At 42.8% G+C, this 26,222-nt stretch overlaps 1 protein-coding gene across 5 annotated transcripts in view; it reads left to right on the top strand.

Moving 5' to 3' along the window:
* The first annotated feature begins 1,279 nt into the window (after nt 1-1,279).
* Nucleotides 1,280-26,222, top strand: part of CDK12 (cyclin dependent kinase 12) — a 122,305-nt gene continuing 97,362 nt past the window's right edge. For all 5 annotated transcript variants that reach the window (XR_016441961.1, XR_016441960.1, XR_016441962.1 and 2 more), the window contains exons 1-8: nt 1,280-2,861; nt 8,381-9,265; nt 15,372-15,548; nt 18,452-18,591; nt 20,493-20,663; nt 22,417-22,606; nt 24,548-24,604; nt 25,198-25,299. Coding sequence is in view for 2 of the 5 variants with exons in the window: in XM_090044531.1 (XP_089900657.1) it covers nt 1,801-2,861; nt 8,381-9,265; nt 15,372-15,548; nt 18,452-18,591; nt 20,493-20,663; nt 22,417-22,606; nt 24,548-24,604; nt 25,198-25,299 (2,783 nt within the window). In the remaining 3 variants the exon portion in view is untranslated. The remainder of the gene's footprint in view (nt 2,862-8,380; nt 9,266-15,371; nt 15,549-18,451; nt 18,592-20,492; nt 20,664-22,416; nt 22,607-24,547; nt 24,605-25,197; nt 25,300-26,222) is intronic.

The raw sequence follows: 26,222 nt of genomic DNA, 5'->3' as shown, positions 1-26,222 counted from the left end.
ATAAGCTGAGGGGAGAGGGTATTTTTTTCTTAGAGGCAGGAAAAAGCATTTTGTGTTGCTCTTTTCCTTTTAATATTTGCTTTCAAGTGTTTAAGGCATGCATATAAAGACATTATATGCATTACCATCCACCATCCACCAGATCCTTTTACCAGACTTCTGTTCTATTGCTGGGTAAAAGTCACAAGGAGTCAATGATAATTTACCTGAGGAATGGCTAAGGGACATTTCCATAAGTCTCCACTAATGTGATCTGCTTCATTTTTTGGCTACCCTCAGGACCCATTTTTCAAAGAGCACTGAGGACCTGCAGTCCCTGTTGCCAAAAACTGCTGGATTTGATTGTCTAAGTAGTAGTAACAACAACAACAAAAGTAAACACTTGATTTTTCTCTGGAGGGTTAGGGCTATACAATGAGGGTTCTGGATCATATAATTCTGTTTCCAGCTGTGAGGAAAGCTGGGGGTGATAGAACTCTGGGGGTCAGGGCACTGGTGTCCTCTTTTTGGTTCTTAGAGGAAAGTGGATGCAGGAAGTAAGAGCTACTAAAATCAGGAGTCCTGGTTTCTGGTTCCAGCTCTGAGCAGGGAATAAGATTTAAAGTATAAAGGTGGGGACTTGAAGCCAGAACTCTTGGATTTTATTTCCAACTCCAGGAAGGGGCAAGAAGTTAAGCTGGGATCAGGGAGCAGTGATCCTACAATCCCCCTGTATAAGTGGACAGCTAGGTTTTGTACTTTATGTTTAATGCAGCCTTTTATGGCTACTATTTGCAGGGCCCTTCGGCTTTCTTGGGGAGTTATGTGAATAGGTCTGTGCATACAAGTCTACATGTATATATGTACCTACAGATACGTGTATATGCATATATATGCACACATATGAGCATAAATGAACACACATGTGTTTTCATCTCCCTGAACGTGTACTTTGTGCATGTGGAGGTGGGCGGCTTTGTGAGGGGTGGTATTTGTCTTCAGGAACGTGTCAGTAAAGTTTTGTTGCGGGGGTGGACACCTGTGGTGCTTTGTCCACTCGCTTTCCTCCCAATAAAGTTTTGTTGGAAAGGCAACGCCGTCTTGTGCGCGGGTGTTGGTCTTTTAGTTTGTCCACCCCCCAGCCCCATGTGCCGCGTTAGGAAGCGGCTCAATAAAGTTTTGTTGAAGGGTCTCGCGGCTTCTCGCGAGGTTTTCGTCGGGGCCTGAAGGAGGAGGGAGAAGCGTCGGGGTGGTCTCGCGAGGTTTGGCTGGCGGAGGAGGGCTTCCCTCCCGCGAGAGGACGCGAGCCGTCGCGAGAGTTGGCGGCTACCCCCTTGGAAGCGGTGCCGTTTCGCTTTGGGAAGTGAGCGGGGGGGCGGCCCCGGGCGCGGGGCAGACAAAGGGGCGCGAGGCGGGCGCGGCCGGGCCGGGGGAAGGGGCCGGTTCCTCGGCCTCCGCAGCCGCTCGGGGCCTGGGCCTAGGGCCCGCCTCGAGGCCTGGGGGCGCCGCGCGGGCCGAGCCCAGGGCGGCCTCGGTCCGGGGCGGGGACGCGGGCCCGGGGCAGGTCCCAGCGCGTCCAGCCTCGTGTTGCGGGGCCGGAGCTCGCGTCCAGCTCGGGACCCGGTCCGCAGAGCGCCCCCCATGTAGCAGGGCGAGGCGCGGGGCCAGGGGCAGGCAAGACGTGAGGGGGCAGCCACTGTGAATGTTGGGTGGAGGGGGGAGGGGCACGGACAGGGGAGAGCAGCCTTGCCCCTGGGGGTGACTGGTTTTGGGGCTTCGGAGGATTCCCCCCTCCCCTCTTTGGAGCACAGTGGAGGAGGAATGCCCAACCCAGAGAGACATGGGGGCAAGAAGGATGGGGGTGGAGGGGGGTCCTCACAGCATGCAGCCAGCAGCGGCAGCTCAAACAGCAAGGAAAGGCACCGGCTGGCCACCAAGCACAAGAGGCACAAGTCCAGGCACTCCAAAGACTCGCCGCTGGCGGCCCAAGAGACGACGGCGCCGCTCGGTGCAATGATCAAGCCACTGGTGGAGTACGATGACATCAGCTCAGACTCGGACACCTTCTCGGATGATGTGGCCCTCAAATTGGAAAGGAGGGAGAACGACGAGAAGAAAGGGGGTTCGGACAGGAGCGACAGGCTGCACAAGCACCGGCATCACCAGCACAAACGTATTCGTGAGCTGATGAAGAGCAAGCAGGCAGAAAAGGAAAAGAAACTGGAAAAGAACCAGGAGGTATCTGGCAGGTTGGGGTCCATCAAGGACAGGGTAGCTGGGACCTCCAAGAGACTGAATGAGGAGAATGAGGAGCATCCTAAGTCACAGTCCTCAAAGAGCAGTGGCAAAGATTCCCGCTCAGCCAAAGCGCACAAGGAGAAGTCCCGGAAGGAACGGGAGCTCAAGTCTGGCCACAAAGACCGAAGTAAAAGCCATCGGAAAAGGGAGGCTCCAAAGAGCTACAAATCTGCTGACAGTCCAAAGCGGAAATCTAGGAGCCCCCATAGGAAATGGTCTGACAGCCCTAAACTGGATGACAGCCCCTCGGGAGCATCCTACATCCAGGAGTATGACTTCAGCCCCCCACGCTCGCACACGTCTAGCAACTATGACTCTTACAAGAAGAGCCCTGGTGGCTCATCAAGGAGGCAGTCGCTCAGCCCGCCCTACAAGGAACCTGCAGCCTACCAGTCTAACACTCGGTCTCCAAGCCCTTACAGCCGGAGGCAGAGGTCTGTCAGCCCATACAACAGAAGGCGCTCTTCGAGTTACGAGAGGGGAAGCGGGTCGTACAGTGGGAGGTCACCCAGCCCATATGCCCGACGACGCTCAAGCAGCCCTTTTGTTGTGAAGCGGTCAGTGAGTCGAAGTCCAGTACCCAGGTGCGTAACCTCTGCTTTGTCTTCGAGGGGGTTGGTGGGGTAGGAATGAAAAGGGATTTGGACAAGATGGCTCTGATGCATGCCATTCACTCTTTCAGTCAGTGAGGGCCAACCATTTTGGCAGGCGTGCCACAGCGGCCACTCTGATCCCTTTCCCCTGCCTGATCTGATGTTCTGCCTTCTCCCTGCCAGAATTGCTGCTCTGCTTTTCTCTGCTTCTGTAATCTTTCTTGTGCCACACAGCAGAGGCCTGTCCTGCCTGTGTAGGACTTGTGGCATATGTGCTGCAAGTTGGCCACCCCCAGTCTAGGTCCTCTATCCAAACCTGGTTCAGGTCATTTGGTATCCAATTATTGTTACACTGGGTGCCTATTCAGAGGCATAGGTTTGAGGGGTGAGTCATTTTGAGGTTTGAGTTTGGTGGGGTTCATACAACACCTACCACCATAATTGGCACTCATCATCTTCCATGTTGGCAATCTTAGCAGAGAGACCAAGGACTGTGAATGAGCTATTAGGATTGAATTACATTCACCTCTAGAGGTTGCCTCTGTAGGAAAGGAGCAAGGCTTTGTGGGGAAGCTTGCACTGCTTAGAGTTATGTGGAAGAATGAAGGATTTCAATTCATAGTGGTAAAAATCCAGCCTCTCTCACTAGTACTATATTTACTTAAACAACAAATAAGCCTCTCTAATTCTGGAAACCTTGATCAGAATTCCTGCACCCGGGAAACAGATGTTTCCAGAAGGGTTGTATTAATCTAAATATTTCTTCCTTTCTCTCTCTCTCAACTATTTTTCATAGCTGGCCATTATTTAAATAGCATTTTTTTAGATTCTGCTCAGTTCTGGATCCCTTGCTTCCTTGTTTTTAAATAGCTCTTCAGGACTTTCTAGAAGGGAACTTGGGTAACGTTCTCATTTTCAAATGGCTATGTATATAGTTATACAATTTGATGGGTAACTTTGACATTGTAAAATGGTTTTACTTGATCATTTTGTGTAGTAATGTTTGCTAGTAATGTTCCACTTTATTTCAGATGAGCATTTATAAAAACCAAAGTACAAATTTGTGCACAGTCTAACACACATTCTTTTCCTAGCTTAAAGGTCATTCATGAGCAAACTTCCAGGTGTCAGCACCTTGTGGAGCTTTGGTTATAGCTCTATGGTAATTAAGATTTAAACTTGAATGTAACAAGTCCTCTTGGTAAACTTTTAAAACATTATGCATAGTGTTTGCCTCCTTGCTTCCAGCCCCTGTCTGACTGATAGGGGCTGACCATGCCCATCTTTACTTGTGTGTCTAGTAATTATTCATGTGAGTAGTTTCTAACATCACATACATTTCTCTGGAGAGGTTAATCCCCAATTTTGAGAGTAAAGTCAGAAGGTAAGAGCATTGCTTTCTGTCTTCATATCGAAAGAGGAGTGTGTTGTAACATGTCAAGGCTGCTTTCATGAAAAAGCCTAATGGGAACAGCATATTTAACTTTTTCCTCTGTGTAGCTGGACAAAGTGAATGCTGGGTGAAAGCATAGAAACATAATTGACTTCAGTGAGCTACACTGAGGAAAAAAAGCTTCCTGTGTGTTAGCTATCTTGGTGTAAAATCTTAGTGGAGATGGTTTGTTGTAAAAAAAAAAAAAAACACAAAAAACCCCCCCAAAACCCTTTCTGTTGCAGCAAGGACACTGTACAAACAGATTTTTGTACTTACATTTCTAAAAGAAACGCAAACCTCTTCCACTGTGCTTGGAATCCTTTCTAGCTGGTTGCTGTGGTGTTTGTAGGCTCTACAGGTGTCCATATCTACGCTTCCTTGACCAATAGGAGGGTTATTACTAGATTAGAGGGTAGTAGACCAATTCAGTGAAATTCTTAAAGGTTGGTCTTTCCCCACAAAAGCCTTGTTTGCCCCCTGCCCTCCCACTGTCTTCTTCCCCCAAACCCACAACTGCTTGTATATATGCTAGTCACTCCTGACTTGAGAAATCAGGTTCATTTTTTTTCTAACTTGCCTGCAGAAATAACTTTCAGTGTGCTTCCATGAATTTGCACTGTCATGTGGGAAAGTTTCAAGGGCACCTTTGGGGTACAGCAGTTGGCTAGCTAGACAGACCAAAGAAGATTCCAAAGGTTACAGTTTGTTTACGCTCCATTTCTTTGAATTCTTTGAATCTATGTGTCAAATGGATAACCTCCCACAGCCCCTCCCCTTCTCCTAATCTAACATGTTGCTGTTAATATGGTGTACTGTTTTTAACAGGTATTGGTTGCTCTGAACATCACAAAAAGAGAAATACGATCCTAGCTAAGCATGTAAGAAGCCTTTAAAAATAACCACCTCAAAATATAATATGCTTAAAAGAGCAAAGGAAAATTAGCAGTTATATATTTTTTTTCTTATTTTAGGCATTGAAAACTGAACCTGTTAAATGTTAGTTATTGCTTCCCCAAACTTGCATTCCCTGCAGTGAAGATAGTTCAGGATAAGTTCCTCCTCTGAGGAGCCCTGAGTCTTTCTTGTGGACTTCTAGCTTTTTTTCACTGGCAGAAAACTACTTCTTCCTACATTCCAAGTCTCCCTTCTCCCCTATCCCCAAATTGCAGCACAAAATAGAAGCCAACAAACTAAAGAAATGCGCCTTGCTAATGAGGAAAACATACTGCTGTTAATATTTCCTGTGACCCTTCAAACTAATTTCAGTTTAGGAGGGAATGTAGATTCTTTCATCAGGAGGAGAAAGTAGCAAATACAGTGACCTGTGTTCTTTGTAGAACCTAAGGAAATATACCCTTACAGCTAGAGCTGGAAGAAAGAATTTTAGTAATTGTCATTTGAGGTGGACTGCACACTACTAAATATTAATGTGAGACACTGAATTGTGTGTAATCATTGGGAGGCCCCAGAGTGCAGCATACTGCCACAGTTTAGAGTTGTCCAAAGGCTACAAATTGTGAATAATTCTTCTTTGAATAATTTTCCTAATGATTAGAACAGAGACTAGGAATCCAGACTCACAGGGCCTAGTTCTACCTTTGCCACTACCATCCTGAGTGACATGGGCAAGTCATTTCACTAGTGTACTTCTCACTTTCCAGCTTCCAAATGTGGCAACAGTGCCTCACAATCTCACCTATGAAATGTCTGTCTTCTGAAATCCCCAAAGCAATTATGAAAGTGAGGAGCTACAGGTTTTTTGTGTTTTGTTGTGTATTCAGCATTGATTCTGAGAGCTCTGTTGCTAATAACTGTTAGCAATAGCCAGTTTCCTGGAACAAATTAGATACGAGATTTCTAATTTTCCTTTCTCCAGAGGTTTCTCAGTTAGCACAACTTTGCAGCAGATAAATTAATCTGCTGTAGTGTCCTTTGGATTTCTTCAGTGAGCCATCTCCACTGACTCCTCTGTCTAAATCCTCTGGCTTGACAGCTAGCATTTTATATTTCCAGTCTCCTGCATTAGAAATACACTAGAAAGAGCCTTGAAAGTTTGTAAGATTGTCCATTTCTCTCTTTTTTAAGTACTGTAAAGTTGGCCATCTCTAGTATGGTGTTTAACTTCAGGGATGCTGTGCATGGATAAAACTCAATAACTTGTCAGCCAGAGGTAAAAATATTCAGTGAACATTCCAGAGTGGGGAAGGCTTCACAAATTTTCTGTGTGCATTTACTTCTCAGGTATCTTTTTGAGGCAGCTAGCAGTGACAGAAGCTAATATTGTACATTAAGAGCAATTTCTTCATTGATGGAATGAATTGGTTGCAGCTGCATTTGGTTCCATGTTTAGAGTTAAGTTTTCCCACATCTTCTTAAAAGTTCAGTTAGGAAAATTCCACAAGTGTCATCTGTAGGTTCAATGAAAACATGATATTGGCTTTTTCAACTGTGGCTTTGCAGTGAGATACAGAAGGTGAAGCCCTATTCAAATGGTGAAATCTGTACATATAGTTGAGACAGTAAAACTTATTACCCAGATTCCCCTTGAAGAGGACATACAAGCTTGAGGCATAATGCCAGCTTGATTCTAAACAAAATTAGCATAAATACTGAAGACAGGCTGAAATAATTCTTAACTTCTTTTACATTAATATAATTATTAATAGGCCCTAAAGATAGGGTCCACTTCTAGTCCCAGTATCCTTTGCCCACTGGATTCATAAGTATTGTGGTGTTTAGTGGAAAACTTTACAAGAGGTCGTTTTCTTCCTCCCAGTTTGTTTTTGAAGTAGTTACATCTTTATAAGGTTCTATTTAAAAAAAAAAAAAAAAAGAGGGGGGAACTTTCTCCTTTGTAGGCATACTAGTCTTGTACTGCAACTCAGGGTTAAAAATATTTCGCAACCAGTTTTAGATGGTTCTGAGCATGTGTGTTCTCTGTGCAGCGTGGAAAGGGAGTGTTTCTTGACCATGTCCTAAAATAACGCACTCTTTTCTTTGATTAGGGAATTGAGCTGGAATAAATTGCAGGTTAAAAATCAGATTTGAGCATGGGTTTAGCTACACTTTGTATAGGGCCTGCTTTTAAAGTGGTTTTGCTCTCTTAGTAACGTGACCTTTAGGATCCATTAAATCCACCATATATATTTCATTTCATAATGCACACACTGATGGTTTCCAGGATCATAGTTTTTCTTGAAGAGAAGGAAACATCATTTATATGTTAAAAACTTTTTCAATTGCAAATTGGAAATGCCTATTTCTGGCTTCTCTTTGGTCTTTCAGAATCAGTCTCTATCCCTGTTCTCCAGTTAGCTCAGAGGAATTGCAGACTTATGTCCACTCCAAGTTCCCCTCCCATTTACTTCCTATGAAGTCATTTTTTACCTTGCTTCTGACTTGTATTACAATTTAGCCTTTCTGATTTGTTTTTGTATCTTTCCACATATAATAAACTGAAATCCACTTATTATGAACTTAGATTTATAGAATCTCTGAACATGGCTAAGGTCTGTGATTGGTTTTCTTGACCCTCAACATGCAGGTTGCAATTCTGGTAATAGTGAAACCTCAGTGAGTAATGAGGATGGGGAGGAATTGGCCTACCAAGGAGAATGTTGCATTGTAGTACCTCTGATCAACCCGACACTTCACAAGCACCAGTCAAATCTTATTGTATTTCTGTATAGAACTGCTGTAAAAGATTTCTAAAGTATCAGTTCATCCTCTCATTTGAAGTCCTCATTAAAGTACTGAGTACCTGTGATCTCTTCTTTAATTTAGGGTTTTCTGGTCGTCATCTTGCATTTCTGTTTGCACTGTTTAATATATAAGCAGCAGGATCCTTAACTTTGCAAGTTGCCTAGATGTTGACAAATATTAGAAGTTTAAAGTCTCAATCAAACTGGTGCTGTTAAATTTCCCTGGAAAGGCTTTGGGTCCTATTAAAAAGTTCAGTCAAGAAGCTGTGAATGCTCTCGTCTCTAAAGAGAACTGTTGATTTTTGGTTAATTTTAGTAATGAACCAAGTATGTATGGACTGTGCTGCATTTAATTTGTTCTGCTTTCTCTGCAGGAAGTCTGTAAAGTCCCGAAGTCGAAGTCCTGCGTATTCAAGGCACGCGTCATCTCACAGTAAAAAGCAGAGATCTGGTTCACGCAGTCGCCATTCCAGCATATCGCCTGCTAGACTACCGTTGAACTCTAGTCTGGGCGCAGAGCTCAGCAGGAAGAAAAAGGAGCGAGCTGCTGCAGCAGCAGCAGCAGCAAAGGTAGATGGGAAGGAGGCAAAGGGTTCACCTGTCTTCACATCTAGAAAAGAAAACAGCTCATCCGAGGTAAAGGAGTTGGGGACGGAGCCAAAAAAGGTAACCAAAATAATTAAATCAGAGAAGTCATCCTCAGATACAGAACTGGTTAACTTGATACATGTGAATGCAGAGACTAAAACATCAGTAGAGACAAAAATCAAGGCAGAAGAGAACTCTGAGAGGAAGCATCCCCCTCCAGTTAAAGATTCAAAAACAATGGGGAAAAAAGATTTGAAGCCAGTAGTAGTGAAAGAGGAGATCGTGACTCCAAAAGAGACTGAGCCAACAGAAAAGGAAAACCCATCCTTGCTGCCCTTGATCAAATCGCCTCAACCTCCTCCTCTACCGACAACCACCCCGCCACCTCAGACTCCACCATTGCCCCCTTTGCCTCCATCACCTGCTGTTCCACCTATGCCACCCTCGCAGGTGACTCCTGTTCAGGTCCCTACATCAGTCCCAGCCTCTTTGCCATCTTTGTCCCACCCACGGACATCTGCTTTATCCACTCAGGCCAACTCTCAGCCCTCTGTCCAGGTCTCCACGAAAACACAAGTGTCTGTAACAGCTGCTATCCCACACCTGAAGACTTCAACTTTGCCTCCACTCCCGCTCCCTCCCATTTTAGTTGGGGAAGATGACTTAGATAGGTAAGGTCATGCAAAAAATTGTTTAGCATGGATTTAAAGTTGTAGACTGACATTAACTGAGAAGAACTTTTATATTTAGCTTGATGATTCCTAGCTTACTTTGTCTGTGTTGCCTAGAAAGCACCTACCCTTACACTTAGGTCTGTTGATAACTGTACCATCTTACTTGAATGAGGAGGGTAGTAACACACTGGAACTGGTTATCCAGAGAGGTGGTGGAAGCACCGTCCTTTGAGGTTTTCAAAGCCCAGCTACACGAAACTTTGGCTGAGATGATTTAGTTGGGGTGGTCCTGCTTTGTGGGGGGGGGTGTTAGACTAGATGATCTCCCCTGAGGTCCTTTCCAACCCTAACTTTCTATGATTCTATGACTCCAAGTTTGCAATCAAATGATTTGTCTCATGGTCACCCATGTTGTCTTGTTCTCTCCTTCTAGAGTAACTGTGTTGTGGGTGTTTATGATTCTGCACTAACATTTTATATATAATTTCAGTTGAGAAGAGAAGTTTGGAGAGTTGTAAAATAACAGTTTAAAAAAATGGTGCTTTTACAATGTATTGGTCCTTTAGGCCATGCCTTTGCATGTTGTTCCATCTGGAAGGACTGCTATTTAATTGTAATGGCGCCCCATTTGCATCCCTCTGCACTGGAGCAACCTACAAGAGTAGATCTTGGGTTACTATTAAAACAGTGCTTGAAAAAGCTGTGTTAAGCTCATAGTAAACTTCATGTCAGCAGTTCAAGACACTGACACAAAATAGGGGCAATCCAAAGCAAGTCCTTGGTACACATGGATCTCTTCTACCTGAGAAAACTACATTGGTGTATAATAAACAGGCTTTTCTTAAGTTGGCTGCTAGCTGACTCAGACTAAACTAAGTGCTGTGTAAAAGCTAGGCATTTTTATTGTTTAAACTAAAGTGTGCCCACATAGGAGGTTTGTATTGACCTAACTAAATACATTTAAGTACCAGCTAAAATTTTCTCATGTCAAAAAGGCCTTAGGTAAAATGGGAATTTTTGACAGTAAGTAACAGATGTAGGCAGAGGATGGTTAGGAGTGAACAAGTCATGGATAGCATTGGTGGATTTAATGGTTATATTTCTGCAATGCACCTTGTAGTTCTATATACAATATGTCCTTTACATATGCTGGATATTTATTAAGGGGGAACTGATACAGAATTTTGGGGCATATCATCTTATACCAGTCTGATTTCCAGTACTTGCCCAGCTGCTTGAAGAGCTGCGTGCAGCTGGTAAGTCTGGTGGGAGGGAAGGGGCGTGGTGGGGAGGGCAGGTCAAGCCCCCCGCAGTGAGGAAGGAGTGGGACTGGGGCTGGGGCAAGCACTGCCCAGCTGGGGTGGGGCAGGCACAGGATGGGGAAGGGTGGGCAGCTCCTGCTGCTGCGTTTCACTTGTGTGGGAGCTGTTGGTCCGGCGGCTCATCTGGCGCTTGCCCGCTCATCCAGCGGCTCCCGCTGCTTGTCTGGGAGGGCATGGGAGGTGGAGAGGAGTGTGCCCCTGGATCTGTGTGGGGCAGGGTGGAGTGGGCTCTTTCTGGTGGGGTGGGGCTGTGCTCGGGGTAGGTGGCAGCGGCACTGGGAGGAGACTACAGGGGGGGCTATAGCCACCTCAGAATTTGCCATAGTGTGCCCCCACCTCCCAGCACCACTGCTGCCTGCCCTAGGCACAGACCTGCCACACTGGGAAGAGCTTGGTGCAGCCCGGGTCCCAGCCCGCTCTGCACAGATCTGAGGGCACATGCCCCACTCCCTCCATGCCCTCACAGACAAGTAGCAGCAGGAGCTGCCGGACGAGCCGCTAGACCAGTGGCTCCCACACAAGCAGCACGCAGCAGTGGGAGACGCACCCCCCAGAAGAGCCACAGCTCCATCCTGCCCCGCCCTGGTTGGGCAGCGCTTGCCTCAGCCCCACTCCTCCCTCACCGTAGGGCCCTTGATCTGCCTTTCCCCTTCCCTTCCACCACACCAGACTTACCAGCTGCATGCTGCTCTCCAAGCCGCTAGGCTGTGCTTCTCACTGCCTACGTGCTGTGCTGCAGTTGTGCTTATGCACAGGCCATATATCAGCTAAATTATTGGCCATATTAAGCTGATTTCCAATACAGACTCTTTTCTTTATATCACTGCCGATTCAATATTAGACCAATGTATCGGTGCACCTCTATTTGTGCTGGTACATCATTTTAATTACACGGGGTGAGGGGATCCTTTGCCTTTCAACTCTGAGCACAGCATGCAGACTTGGTCCTTTCCCAAATGGTTGTAACACTGACTACTGCACCAGTAATTTGTCAAGTCTAAATTAATTAGCCAGTTTCCCAGGTGACCATAAATGCACACTTTTTATGTTGACAGAATTGATGTGTATTCATACAGATAAAGGAAGTATAGTCAGAGCCTTTTATTTTGTAGTGACTCAATGGATTATTGATGTTATCTAGCTCAGTGAATGATTGATTCCCTATTAGAACTTTGCTAATTTTAATTTTATTAATCTTGTTACTCTGTAGGTGACTCTCAAAAAAGTTTAGTTTCTCCTCACTTCACAGTAAAGATGTACTGTACTGGCATATTCTGTTTTCAAACTTAATAATTTTACATAAAAAGCAAAATATTTCCTAAAATATCCTTACTTATTTGTTTGCCACTTAGGTGAACAAAATACTTTTTTTGATTAGTTCACCTAATTTCCATTGTACTATCCAGGCATTAGCAAACTAGCAAAATACTTCTGTGTTTGTTGTCAATATAAAGTTAGACCTGTGTATGTTCAGGTTGTCTTTCATAAACCGTATTTGGTTTAAGATTTCTTGCATGCCTGTCTATTTGGGTTCTTTTAGTGTTAGAAAGTGGAAAGAGTAGCCTAAATGTAGTGCATAGACTTATGCTTGTGTTGGAGAAACAAGGTCATCCATATAGTATATTACCTATCAAGTCAGTTCTGTTGTTAAAACAGCCTTGCAAAGTATTATATAACTTTTATATTTGTCCAGCTCACAGCATGCCTGTGATGATACAATAGTAATGTTTTACTTGTGTCCAGATAAATGGCTGAATAACGTTTTTCCCCCTAAGGTTGACTTTCCGCTTTGCATATTCTTCATTTTACTTTGTCCATCATTGTGTATTTCTGGAGCTATCCAAATTAATGACAAAATATATTTCTGTTCAGACTTTGATAAACACGTTCTCAAGCCCTCTCAAAAAAGGGAGAAGAAAGATCCTATTTTATTAGGTTGACCCCAGGTATCAAGCTATCCAAATTTCCTGACCAATGGGAAAGATTGCACAGATTCTTACAGCATTTTATACCAGTACCCAATGAGTCCCACATTGGGCAGAATGTTGACAGAGAAACGTGGGCCAAGCTGAACAGATTGAGATCCGGATTCAGATGCTTCAAAAAAAACAAACAAACCAAAACCACTTGACAAGATGAACTTCTTGGACAGCCCTCTATATGAATGCGGTGTCCAACAAATAACACGGCACTTAATCAAAAGCTGCATTCTTTACAAATGCCCAGATGGGGCAGATGGAATCCACACATTGAGCAATAATACCAGACAGTAGCTTATAGATTTGGAAGTTGATATCTGATGCCATATTAAGTTGGTAAGATTTAAATAGATTGCTTAATTTTGTCCAGTATGTGAAAGGAATACTTTCCCTCCCTGCAACTGAAGGCTATAGTGAGTATGACATTTGAAACCTATTCTGAGATGCTGAAGAGAAAAGCCTTTTTCTTCTTGCTTGCCTAAATTAAAAAAAGAAGATGCAACTTTTATGGTTTCTTCTGTAACTTTCCTAAGTGTTCACCTTTAAAGCTGAAGTACAGTATGAAACTTTTCATTCTGTAGGCAGAAAATTAAAAGGCAGTGAAAACAAAGGGTATAGATTGGAATGGCTTGTTCATTGTATGAGTTTGGTGGCTGACACAGAACTCTCTTAGGAATTTTGGGAGACAGCTGTGAGCTCCCCCAGTACTTAAAATATAGTACTAATATAAATCCTCAAAACAGTGAAACAGGTGTAGCTCTTTAAAAATAATATGCCTCTTGTGGGGGTTATCTTGTTTTTGTTTTGAAGCGGTGTAGTTTACAGTCACAGCTTTCTACTTCCACCTCAGCACAAGAATGTTGCATAACAGTATGGTGTTTCTTTAGGATAAAAAGAATGCCTTTGCAAAAGGTTTGACTGCCCTGGCTTTAATTAAATTTACATTGATAACCTAGGAGTACTCATTGATATGCAAACTACTCAGCAGCATTTAACTCCAATGTAGGTAACAACTGGCATCAGCCAGCAGACAGCAGCAGTGGATAAACTTATCTCCAAATCATGCATGGGGACATGCTTTCATCCTTCCCTAAAATCTCTCATAAAGAAATGGCTGTATTTTGGAAGAGACTCCAATTTAGGTTATTTTGGACTAAGATATAAGGAATAAGTACGAACAGTTCATAACATTAAATATCTAAACAAATTCTCTTCCACCAAAAGTAGGTGAAACTCTTTAAGTCAGAGAACAGCTGGCTCTTACAGCATTTTAAGCTGTGTAGACACTGGTTCTGAGTAAACAACAAAAATGCTCCTCAGACATCTTGTTTTAACTATTTAGTAAGTTTCTTAAGTATCTTCACCGGATATTTGGGAGTTCAGACTAGCATTTAGGTTCTGAGATACCATTTTGAGGTTTTTCTTATCAACCTTAACAATTACTATTTTTTTTGCATTGCTCAAATGACAAAAATGAGAACCATGTTGCTCTCTCTCAAAGTCTGTTGAAAGCTTGTAGTTGACTTTAGAGGAGGTGGGATCAAGCCCAGAGATCTTTCTCTCATGCTCATTATAAGCTATGAGAATAACAATGGTTTTAGTGATGCCTGTCAGTAAAGATTTCCTCCTCTTCACTCCTGCAGTACTGAGAGAAGCAGGGCTTTGGTTAGTTAATAGCAGCTATGTGATGACTTCTGTAGTAGTGAAATGAAAATGTTTTTGTTGCCCATTCCTTTACTGAAACTGCCAGAACGTTGGTTCTATACAGGAACGTATGGCAGTGCAACTAAATAAACCTGTATCTAACATTTGCATACCATTGTGACGCACTGTATTTTGCAACTGGTTTTCAGGGTTTTTGGGAAGTTACTAGGCAGTAAGAAAGTCAGGAAAATGGCCTGCTTCTATCAGTTTCTCTGTCTTGACTTTTTTTTTTGTGCTAATGATCAAGAATAAGACCTGATGCCATGAAATCCCCTTGTCTAGCTCCCCAGAAAGAAAGGAATCTTGAAAGTATATTTATTAGAAGACAGTATTTCCCTTTTCTGTATAGATGTAGATTTTTATAGAGGCCAGTATTGCAAATAATGGTATCTTCCATACTGCTATTCAGTTTCACTTACGTTTTTTCCGGAATTCTTCCTGGCACCCAGCATGTGCACGCTTAAAAAGAAATTAGGTTCTGGGTATATGGCTCCTGCTAGTCTCAAACTTCTTGGATCTGATGGTAATGAAATAAAAGAAGAAAAGAACATTTGGTCTACATGCAACATGCAAAAGTTACTGTCCCCATAGTTCTGTCCTTACTGATGAGTTTAAAAGCAGCGTAGTGGAGAGATGTTAAATATTGGTTACACGTTGGAGATATGCAGTGCTCATTCATAGATCATGCCTATAATTAAATTTTTAACAAGGGCTGGAGAGGAAGGGTAGAAATTGGCCAACGAATAGCAGGTTATATCCTAAACTTACTGCATTTTATGCAACTTCATAAAACTGCTCTACCAGTGAATAGAGAAACTCTTAGTTGCAAAGAGCTACTGGTCATTTTGAAGATTGCATATGTTAAAAAGCAACATAGCTTTGATTTTTAGAAAGATATTATAATAATTGGGTCCTGTATTTTTAAGTCTGGAGGTTTTGAGCTTAATCCCTCCCCCCACCACCTCCCATATTCATGTTTGAGCCTCTAAACTTTAGGCACTTAAACATTACACTTCTGGCCTCTAATCCTTTTGTTCTTTAATGTAAGCGGAAGGCTGAGCTTCACTTCTTATTAACTTGTAATTTTCTGGAGTTTAGTCCCAAGGAGATTGTTCCTCCAAAACCTGTGAAGAGAGAGAGAGAGCAGAGACCTCGGCACTTACTCACTGACCTCCCGCTTCCTCCAGAGCTTCTTGGAGGGGATCCATCACCCCCAGAGTCTCCAGAGCCAAAGGCAGCCACACCACCTCAACCACCATTCAAAAAGAGACCAAAGTAAGGGTCTTTATTTATTTACTTTTCTCCACACAGATTGCCTTCCCAAAACTGTTGTCTTATGATGATGATGGTTTTGCATTTGTATATCATCTTGCATTCAGACAAAACTTGAAGTCGTTTATAGTATATCCTAAATTGTATGTGGAAATTGTTATAACACCACCAAAGTAGAATCACCTTTGTAGTTAAATCTGGCAGCTGTTTTAATACTTTTCAACAACCTAAACATTTGTAATGTTTAGGTTGTGATGGCTCTGCTGAGGGTAATTTAAGAAAGCAATAATGCAGCTACACAGATTGGAATATGGGCATGACACTGCAGTTAATGCTACTGTGTCTGCATAAAATACTCTGGGATTCTTGATGAGAATAAGTGTTCATGATCCTAGTTGTATGTAACTTCCAGAGGAATGTTATGTTCTACGGCCGAGGTTACTTCATTCCAGACTGATCTGTTTTATTGGAAATCGTTTGATTTTAAGACTAACAGAATTTTGCCCACTGTAATCATAGAAAATTGCAATGGGAAGTGAAACCCAGATTGTTCTTGGCTTCTCTTTTCTGTATCTACTCTTTGTGCTCCTGTTTCACATCCACACCGCTGAAATTTTAAGGTCATTTTAAATGTTGAGTGTTTGTTGTAGGGCTGCACCAAAAGAGATTGTTGGGGCCAAATAACGATAGTTGATTTTTAAGGAGGCATATTGGCTGATACCAATCTGATTTCCAATATGCAGCCCAGCAGCTTGAAGAGCAGTGTCCAGCTGGTAAGTCTGTGGTGTAAGGGGACAGGGAAAGGAAGGAGCATGGGTGGGGCAGATCAAGGCCCCTGTGGTAAGGGAGGGAGTGGAGCTGGGGTAGGGGCAGACATCACCCAGCTGGGGCCGGACAGGGCGTGGGATGGAGCCACGGCTCATCTAGGGGGCGTGGGGAAGGGGAAGGCAGCTCCTGCTGCAGTGTGCACCCTGGAGGGGATGTGCCCCCAGATTTGTGCAGAGTGGGGTGGGCTGGAGCTGGGGCTGCGTTGGGCTCTTCCTGCGAGGGGCTGGGCTGCACTTGGGCAGGTGGTGGCAGCACTAGGAATGAATTATGGGAGGGGCTGCAGGCACCTCAATTCACCGTAACCCCCTCTTCCCCCCAACTCTCCTCCCAGCTCCACTGCCACCCATCCCAAGTGCAGCCCAGCCTACAGTGAGAGTCCATCCTTGCCCCGCCTTGTGCAAATCGGGAGGCACGTGCCTGTCCCTGGTGTGTGCAGTGGGAGCCGCTCTTTCCCTCCCCATCCCTCCCTGCTGAACCGCAGCTCTGTCCCATGCCAGCCCCACTCCCTCTCTCACTGTGTGGGCCTTGATCTGCCCCACCTCGACACCACTTTCCTCCCCCCTCCCCTTCCACCGCAACAGACTTACCAGCTGAATGTAGCTCTCCAAGCTGCTGGGCTGTGCTTCTCGCCGCTTACGTCCTGCATTGCAGCTGTGCACAGGGCATCTATCCGCCACGTTATCAGCCACATCAGGCAAAAACGGATTTCGCTACAGTCAATTTTCTTTATATTGGTGCTAATTCAATATCAGACCATTGTATCGGTGCACCTCTAGTTGGTTGTCACATGCTGAAGAATAGAGTACTTTCCCCATGCACATGAAAAGAACCAAACCAGAGAGACTAAAATCAGGGAGAACAAGAGGGGACATGAAGTGGGATGTGTGCATCACACCCCAAATTGGGCCTGTCATTCAGACATGACAACAACACTTTGACAGGTCCTGTTGTCCTGTTACATGATCCTTATTGTGTGTTTAAAAAAAATAATAAAAAATCACTGGAGCATGCCATGTTTGACTCAAACCCTGTCTATTTTGGAAATTCCTTTCAACATTTTATTTAGCCTTTGCCTTGAAAACAGCACTTCATCTGAATTGGGAAAGGGCTTCTTGTCTTGAGATCAAAGCAGCCCAGTAGGAAGGAACCAGATACACACTACTCAGTGTCTAGAAAGCTGTTATTTAGGAAATGATAACATGCCTTTACCTGAGGCATTGGTAAAAAGTGATGGTCCTTTAACTTCCCTTCTGAGAATTATGAATTGACCAAGAAAATAAACATTCTTAGTGTCACATATATTTCCTTTTCTTGCACAAGGGGGAGGTAAGAAAATAATGATCATGTGTCCTACATCCAGATAGAAGTTGCCAAATGCTTTTCACCAGCTAAAAATATCAAAGAATTATGTTACAGGAAAGATGAGTTTGGCTCCTTTTCAAACCACTCTCAGGTGAAAAGCATAACAAGATCTTTATCAGAGAGCTTTCTCCATGCTTAAGGCAGGGATAAATTGATTAGTTTGAGCTATAGGCAAACTACACAGTGGTGAATCGCATTAAAAACCTTTTGGTAGGGTGTGAATTTGATATGTTATAACCTTTAATTACTTTTTAGGTCTGTTGCTGTACATGGGAGAAATAAAGGGTGCCACTGAATTAATACAGTTAAGAATAATGCTTGTTAGGCTTCTACGGTTTGTAGAGGTCTGCTTTAATTGCAGGGATTGATGCTTTGGTGCTGTGGGTGTTTAAAATTCTGGCTTCAGGTTTGGTTGTGGTGGGCATCATATGGTTTCTCTGTGTGTGAGGTGTAGGACTATGTAGTATAATTTAAATACTATGGGTGTAAGATTTCACAAAGCCATTTTTAACTGGAACTGGTTATGGAAGTACAGTAAAACTAGTCCATCTTTCAGAGTACTGACAAGCCTCATTTAAAACAGGTTGACAATTATGAGTACAGTAGTTTGGCGTTTTAAAATAAAGATGCTTGTGGTAGTTTAAACTTTGTGGTCTTTCCCAGTTATGAACACTTTAGTTTTAAAATTCTAAACCTTTCAATTTTCCCTTTCTCAGAATTTGTTGTCCTCGTTACGGTGAGAGGAGACAGACTGAAAGTGACTGGGGCAAGCGTTGCGTGGATAAATTTGATATTATTGGGATTATTGGAGAAGGAACATATGGGCAAGTGTACAAAGCCAAGGACAAAGATACAGGTAAAAATGGCGACTTTAAAAATTTGTTTTGGTGCTATTACAGTAAGTGAGCATAATCTATAGCTAGCTAATGAGAGCAGTACCACTAAAGACAGTAATGTCTCTAGGAGCCTAAAGAAGTTGGGTTCTGAAACCACAATGAAGCGATCCAAGCAAAAGAGTCAAACAAAGCCATGTCCAACCTGTTCTAAATTCATTTTTTTTCTGCCTGGCAATTGTAGCATCTTTGGGATGCCCTCTTTTGTGTTCGTAAATGAAGTTTTGATAATTCTGAATAATTTGCACATATTTGCTTCCCACTCAGCACGTTTTTGGAGAAGATGGTGTTGTGTACAGTAATATCTCATATCACTGCTGCTTTTTACATAATACCTACAGGACACTTATTGTGATTTGTGAGGTATCGGAAATAATTGAACGAATGAATTATAATGTGATTGCATGAACAAACCTCCCATGATATGGGGTGCTTTGTAGTGTGTTGGCCCCATGACCAGTAATGGCCCTCATATCTCCCAGGGAGTGCAGTTTGCACTTCAAGGATCTCAATATCCTTTACAATACTGATTTTTCACAGCTCTGGTTTGTCTGAAAGCAGGATCTCCCCTTTAACAGATTAAGAAACAGATGCCTGTAGTTTGAATTGTCTTTTGGAAAGTAATAGTAAATCATCAACAGTGAGAATAGAAACCAGTGCCTCTGTCTCCTTATGATTACCATATTTACCTGAATCCAAGATTACTTTGAATTTAAGATGCCCCCAATAATTGGATTCTATATACTAAACCATTATAAATTTTCTTCAAATTTTCTAGACATTGGAGGATCATCTTAAATTTGTCTCGATTTGTGTCCCCCTACTGCTTCAGTGGGAAAGCAGCAGTGGGGGTGGTGTTGAGGTGGCCCTCTTGCCCCCTGCCCTACCTCTTCCCTATAACTTCTGCTGAACACCTCTTGTGTGTCTGTCCCTTCCCTTCCCCTGTTCTCCCCCCCGTCCAATATGGCTTGGATTGGATTGGTGCTCACTCCTACCCTGGGGGCCTTCAAGAGGAGGCTAGATAATCACCTAGCCAGGGTCATTTGACCCCAGCATTCTTTCCTGTCCATGGCAGAGGGTTGGACTTGGTATAGTCGGAAGGGACCTGAGCAGATCATCAACTATGAAACTGTGGCTCCAGCTCCATTCCTCCTTGGGGCAGGGAGCCTGTGGAAGTGAAACCCCTGTTCAGCCATGAAGCAGTGTCCTGGGGCCAGAGCTGTGCCACTGCTGATTTGGCTGGGGGCAGGGAATGGAGTTTCTATGTGCTTCTTGCCCTTGGAATGAATGGAGCCCGAGCTGTACCTGATAGTAAAGATATGCGGGGGGGGTGCGGGGGGGAGGCTTCTGCTGTGGCTCTCGCCCCTATCAAGTCTCTGGGGCAGAGTCAGAGCTGCAGCAGCTGCGTCCTTCCCCTCCCTACCCCCCCCCCCGACTGTTTATTCCAATCCAAGGTGAGGTGTTCTTTTCTTTCCCCTATACTGAATGGCGTGGGGGTGGAGGGGGATACCTTGTCTTGGAGTCCAGTAAATACAGTAATTCCTAACAGCAGACTAGACTTCTTTCTTTTGAGTGGGGTTTTTTTCAGGCTAAATTAGTGAAATAGCATTCCTATGCTCAGAGCTTCAAGATGGAGATAAAATAGTGCAATGTAACACTTTTTTGATATGCTTTAGAACATTGATTTAAAAATATAAACTAAGCAATTGGAACCTAAGAACATCTGTGCTAATGCCACAAATCAAAACTGAATGAGTATTTTCCTTTAAGAAAATGAACAATAACCAAAAAGGTTGGAGAAGAGTTGTAAGACAGTGTCATTTACTTTATCTACTGTAGCTTTGACACTGACTTGTTCCAACAGGTGAGCTGGTTGCCCTAAAGAAAGTGCGGCTGGACAACGAGAAGGAGGGCTTCCCTATCACAGCCATCCGCGAAATCAAAATTCTCCGACAGTTGATCCATCGCAGTGTTGTTAATATGAAGGAAATTGTTACAGACAAAGAAGATGCATTAGATTTCAAAAAGGACAAAGGTATTGTTAGTTGCAGAGTGACTTCATGTTGGGGGGGCGGGGGGGGGATACATGGTGAAAAGGGCAAGATTAAAGTGGCCACTATGCAACATACTTTTGGTGTGATTTAGATAGATCCCTACTTAATAGCATCTCCTTTCTTGCAAGCTTCAAGGGACTGAGAGCTGTTGTATCCATCAGAGGCTTTGCTGAAATAGCTATACTGACTGAATTATACTGGCAAAGCTGCCTTGTAGGGATATAAGTTATACCAATAGGGGAGTTTTGGCTGGTATACTCTATCTCTGCTAGGAGGCCCTACCAGTCTCGCACATTGCTTGGGCGGGGGTCGGGCAACCTTTTTGGCTGGTGTGCCACAAATTGATCCCCATGCTCTCTCCAAGTGCCACTCTTATCCCCCTACTGTACTTGATCTGCTGCTCTGCTTTTTTCCTCCTTGCCTGACCTGCTGCCATGCTAACTGTCTCCTTCCTTCCTGATCTCCCATGGACCACAGACAGAGGCTGCCCCTGCCACTTATGGCACCCTTGCTGCAAGTTGACCACCATTCATTTAGTGTTTGATTTGCATGTCTGTTCCCATTCATAATTGACATAGGAGTGTCAGGAAAAAAAATTGTCTACCTAGTCTTGGATCAGTGCATTCTACTACTACAGACTCTGGTATCAACTGATTAGACTATTCTGTTGATGCATCAAGGAAGAGACTTCAAGTTGTTCTCCCTGAGCTGCATCAGCTCTGTAGGCCTAAGAGATTTTATAAGATCTTGAGTTTTTTTCCCTACTCTACTTGCATAAGCCCTACAAAACAAATGGAATGTACCAGAGTTTGTTCCTTCTTGAGTATTTGTTGTACACCTTCAGCAGAATTGGTGTTTAAGTCATAGTTGGGAACACTTGAGCAACCCTATTCATGTTAAAGCATTAGGTTTTTACAGGTATGAAAGAGAGGCTTTAAATTTGGGCTGCAGATCCTTTTATAGTAGTCTTGACACAAGGGTTCATGTTAACATTACAGAACTGTCTTTTAGAAAAAATGTATTTGTTCTTGTTCACTAAGCACACTTGATGTGGAAGTTACTGAGAGAGCCTTTGTAAGGGCATAAAGCATTTCTGAGAAGTTTTTGAGAGATCAGTCTTTAAAACTTAGCCTTTGCTGTGTCTTTTTTTTTTCCCTCCCAAACCAATGCTTCTGGCCCCGGTCAGTTCCCTTAATCTGCTCAATAATATTAACTGTCTGAAGAACTAGTTTATTTAACAGATGTGGAAGCTTTTTCTACCGTCTTTCACCTTGTAAACTTGATGGCTTGTTTAAAGCACTTTTCTTTTTTAAGTTTCATTTTGGATAAACTCTTCAGCAGATTCAATTGTTTGACTGGTAGTTTACATCAATGCTTCTTCTGTCCACTTTTCTCTTGCTATAAAAAGTGCACCTGAGAAAAAAACACAAAATATATACTGCTGCATTAATTTAAGCAATATTTTCAAAAGTAAGTCAGAAGTTTTGGATGCTTTGATTTTTTGGGGACCCAGTGTGACATGTAATAGGGCCCTCTTTTTCTTTCTTTCACCATCTTCTGAAATTTAGGTTCCTCTAGGGTGCTAAGCTCATCGCATAATATGACAAGTCACTTCTTAAAAAATCTTAGTCTGTTTCTTAAGTTATTCTACTAACTATAACCAAAAATGTTGAAACATTTGAATCTGCTCTTTCATTCTCAGTCTGATGTTTGTTGTGTCTCTCTTTGTTTCAGGTGCCTTTTACCTTGTGTTTGAATACATGGACCATGATCTAATGGGGCTGCTAGAATCTGGCTTGGTACATTTCTCAGAGGACCATATCAAGTCTTTCATGAAACAGTTAATGGAGGGTTTGGATTATTGTCACAAAAAGAATTTTCTTCATAGAGACATTAAGTGCTCCAACATCTTATTAAACAACAGGTAACATGACTTTGGGTATAGTACAGATTTTTTTCCAGATTTTTTTTTTAACCAGATTCTTTTTTCCCTATTCAAATTGGTTAATTTGAGCTGTGAAATTAGAGCCCTCTTCTAAAGCACAGTTAAGAGTAAGCTGTTCTAATCTGCTGTTGGAATTCTGTCTCCTGCGTATTTCTACTAGTAGCATGACAGATTATTCTAATTAAGCTGCTGCTCTTCTGGGTGTTGCCACTGCATTTTGAGTTCTGTTTGCAGCCAAAGGTGAATGAGCATAATAGCCTCCTATTTAATTTCCTGTTGGAGGCAGACTTCCCACAAGAGATCCTTTGTTGGCAGATTTTACTGCTCATTATCTCTCCTTCTTTTTCATGTTAACCTAGGAATGCTAAACTGTCTTGGTGCAATTTTAGCTTTTAAAGTGTTTTAACAAAAATATTGTTTGCCTACCTGCTTATTTACACAGGAAAGCTATTGTAAATAGTTTATGGTAAACTTAAAGTGGAGCAACTATTCTGCTTTAGTATTCCCCCATTCTTACTCTACGCTGGAAGTGACTTTATTGACAAAGTGTAGAATAAGAGTGTCCACCCAGAGAGAGAGAGCTATTTTCTTATGTAGACAAGCCCATATGTTGGTGCTTAGGGGATGTGTTTGGGCATGTTGAAGCAAACCTATGCATTTAAGCCTACAAATAAAAAAGGGAGCCATGGAATGGATTGTTAATTAAGGGCATATTACAGAGTTAGGCCTTCCTCTCAAAACTACCTGATGCACCAAAAAGTAAAAAATCCTGAACTGTGTGGTAGAGATAAATGAGGTGCTTGCTTAGTGGTAGAACTTGAGGGGAAGAATTCCCATTGCCATTATTATTAGTTCAAATCTTAGGTGTCCCAGAGGAAAAAAGTTACTGATCTATTTCAGCATGGTTTCCATTGTTTCCTTGGGCTTCAGGGAACATAAGGAAGAACTAAGTATGTCTTTTCTAAGTCTCTAGTCTTTCCTGATGTTTGTTCCCATCTTCCCAACACTGCAGACACCATTTGAGTTCTCACATAGTGACTACCACTCAAGTTTTGTGTTTTCACACTTCAGTCCCTGTTGTAACCTTTACAGTCCAAGCCTTTAAACAGTGCAATTAGCTCTCTTTCTTTGTGTTGATCTCTGGGGCTACTTACAGACATGGGGGGGCGGGGAAACCCCAAAAAACGGTGCTTTACTTTCAGCTTGGTACACTTCCGCATCAAGTGCAGCACATGCCCAGAAGAGGCATTGTGTCAGTTTAACCTGGCTCGCCCAATATCTATATATAAACTGCAAGCTTTGGCAAGGCCTTTTGGTGCTTTTATCTAATAGCTGATTGAATCAACTGTAGATAAAAGTGCCAAAAAGCCCCGGTGAAGTGCCCGATCTATAAAGATGCTGGGGAGCCGGATCAAACTAACATGCATCCTCTTCTGGTAAAGTGCTAGATAGTTCAATTTTAGGGCTAGAGTAGAAGGCTTCAAATGAATTCTTCCCATTTATCTCAGCTAGAGATTGTTGTTGCTGTTTGAGGGAATCTTTTATGGGGTAGGCTGTAATTTGGTGACAATTTGCTAATCACCTTTGGGACTGTCTGGATGCCAGTAAGAACTGACAAAATCTGTGAAAGTAATACTGCAAGGAAATGCAGCCACATACCTTGGGACCTGTAGAATGATTCTGTAGAGCCACTGCCAGTTGGGAAGTCTTGTAGCAGAGATGAAATTGAATTACTATCCATTTTCCTTCACCTGGAAAATTAAATAGTATTCAATTTAAAAAAAAGAAAAAGGCAGGTCTAAACAATCCAGTCAGTAGCTAAACACTATTTGTCATTTGTCCGTCCCATTATCTTATGTTAACTAGTTTTTGCTCTTTCTTAATTTAACTCATGTGGGTAGTTGTGCTTCTGTTTTCCAGTGGACAGATCAAACTTGCAGATTTTGGACTTGCCCGACTGTACAGCTCTGAAGAGAGGTGAGGCACTTGAACTGGGGAATTGCTAATGTGGAATGAGTCATGCTGATGCCCAATAGTCAATCTGGGAACTTAGAAACCAGTTTTGTTCTACAGTAAATGTATTTATACTCTGCAGGCATTTGGGTGGAGGGGTGGAGGAACCCTTTCAAATGGTACTGACAGCTTCGTGTTAGTCAAACCCGGTAGATTATACAGAAGTTTCACTTCCTTCGCTCTCTGCCTCTAATTTTACAGTACTTTTTTCCAATCATCATCCTCTGCCCCCAAAACTTTTTTGAGTAGGCCTGCTGTTGCACATCAGCAGTGTGGTGCTAGGTGAAGTGACTGGCACATGTAGGGACAGAGTTTTTGAATGCAGGTGTTCAGATTTTCCATCTCAATAAAAGCAGTTTGATTTATTAAATGAGCAGTCTGTCAAGAGCTCCCACTGACTTGCACAGGAGTTGTGGAAGTCCAACGGCTCTTAAAATCAGGCTGTTTTAATTGAATGTCTGACTTCAATCAGTATTTTCAAATATATAGGCCTATAGACCTTAAAGCATTTTGAGATTCACTGGAAGTAACTTAAATGTGTGTATCTTGCCTTCCAGCCGTCCATATACGAATAAAGTCATTACATTATGGTATCGACCTCCAGAATTGCTGCTAGGTGAGGAGCGTTACACACCAGCCATAGATGTGTGGAGCTGTGGGTAAGCATCTTGCCTTATTCTTTTGCATTTCCTCGCAGCTTTGAGCATCAGAAAGACTGCAAGCTGGGGCTGAAAGTTCTAACAGTGACCCCACAGAAAATACTTGTCTTGTAACTGGTGCAGTAGCAACAATATCATGTTGGTTTTGCTTTCATTTCAGCAATGTTTAGGAAAATGAAAAAATGAAGAGGCAGCTTATAAAATAGGGTTGATGAAATAAAGGGGGCTGACAGACATGGGGGGAAGGGGAGAGAGCAAAAAAACAAAACATGCTTTACCAGAATCAGTAGCACGTTACTCTGACCCAGCTCTGCAGTATATGTATAGTTTGGGTACATCAGGGGTTTTTGGCCTATTTATCTAATAGCCGATTCAATCAGCTATTAGATAAAAGTGCCAAACAAGCTCTACTAAAGCATCCAATCTGTACAAACTTTGGGAAAGCCAGGTGCAACTAATACATTGCCTCTTCTGGGCTTGTGCTGGTCACAGGAGCGCACCAATTTTAAAGTAAAGCGCTGGGTTTTTTTTCCCCATGTCAGCAAGCAGCCAGAGTTTATCGCATTTAATCACTCAATTACACTTTTAAGACCAGGCTTTGTCTAAATGCATGCTGCAAATACCTTTCCAAAGAAATAAAAGTTTCTTGGGAATTATTTACAAAATAGATAGCTGTACCTTCCCAGCAAAGGATCTCATTTCTGGTTGTGTAATTGTCTCATTATGTCTATTATGACAGGTAGGTTAAGAATGCTGCCATTTCCTTATGTAGGATACTTACTACTGTAGTTCCTTGTTTTTTTTCCCCTGCTTGCATCCCATGTAGTTTTGGGCATGTCTGTTTAGAAAACTTCAGTTAAATTCCAGATCTAGTTAAATTCCAAATCTAGTGCTGTTAATCCTCCAACAGGATTGTGTAGGCT

The sequence above is a fragment of the Crocodylus siamensis genome, chromosome 4 (genome assembly GCF_052110815.1).
Source record: "Crocodylus siamensis isolate JL-2025a chromosome 4, ASM5211081v1, whole genome shotgun sequence".
NCBI classification, from domain to species: Eukaryota; Metazoa; Chordata; order Crocodylia; family Crocodylidae; genus Crocodylus; species Crocodylus siamensis.
The sequence above is the reverse complement of the archived record's forward strand: the minus strand, read 5'-3'. Positions and strand labels throughout refer to the sequence as shown.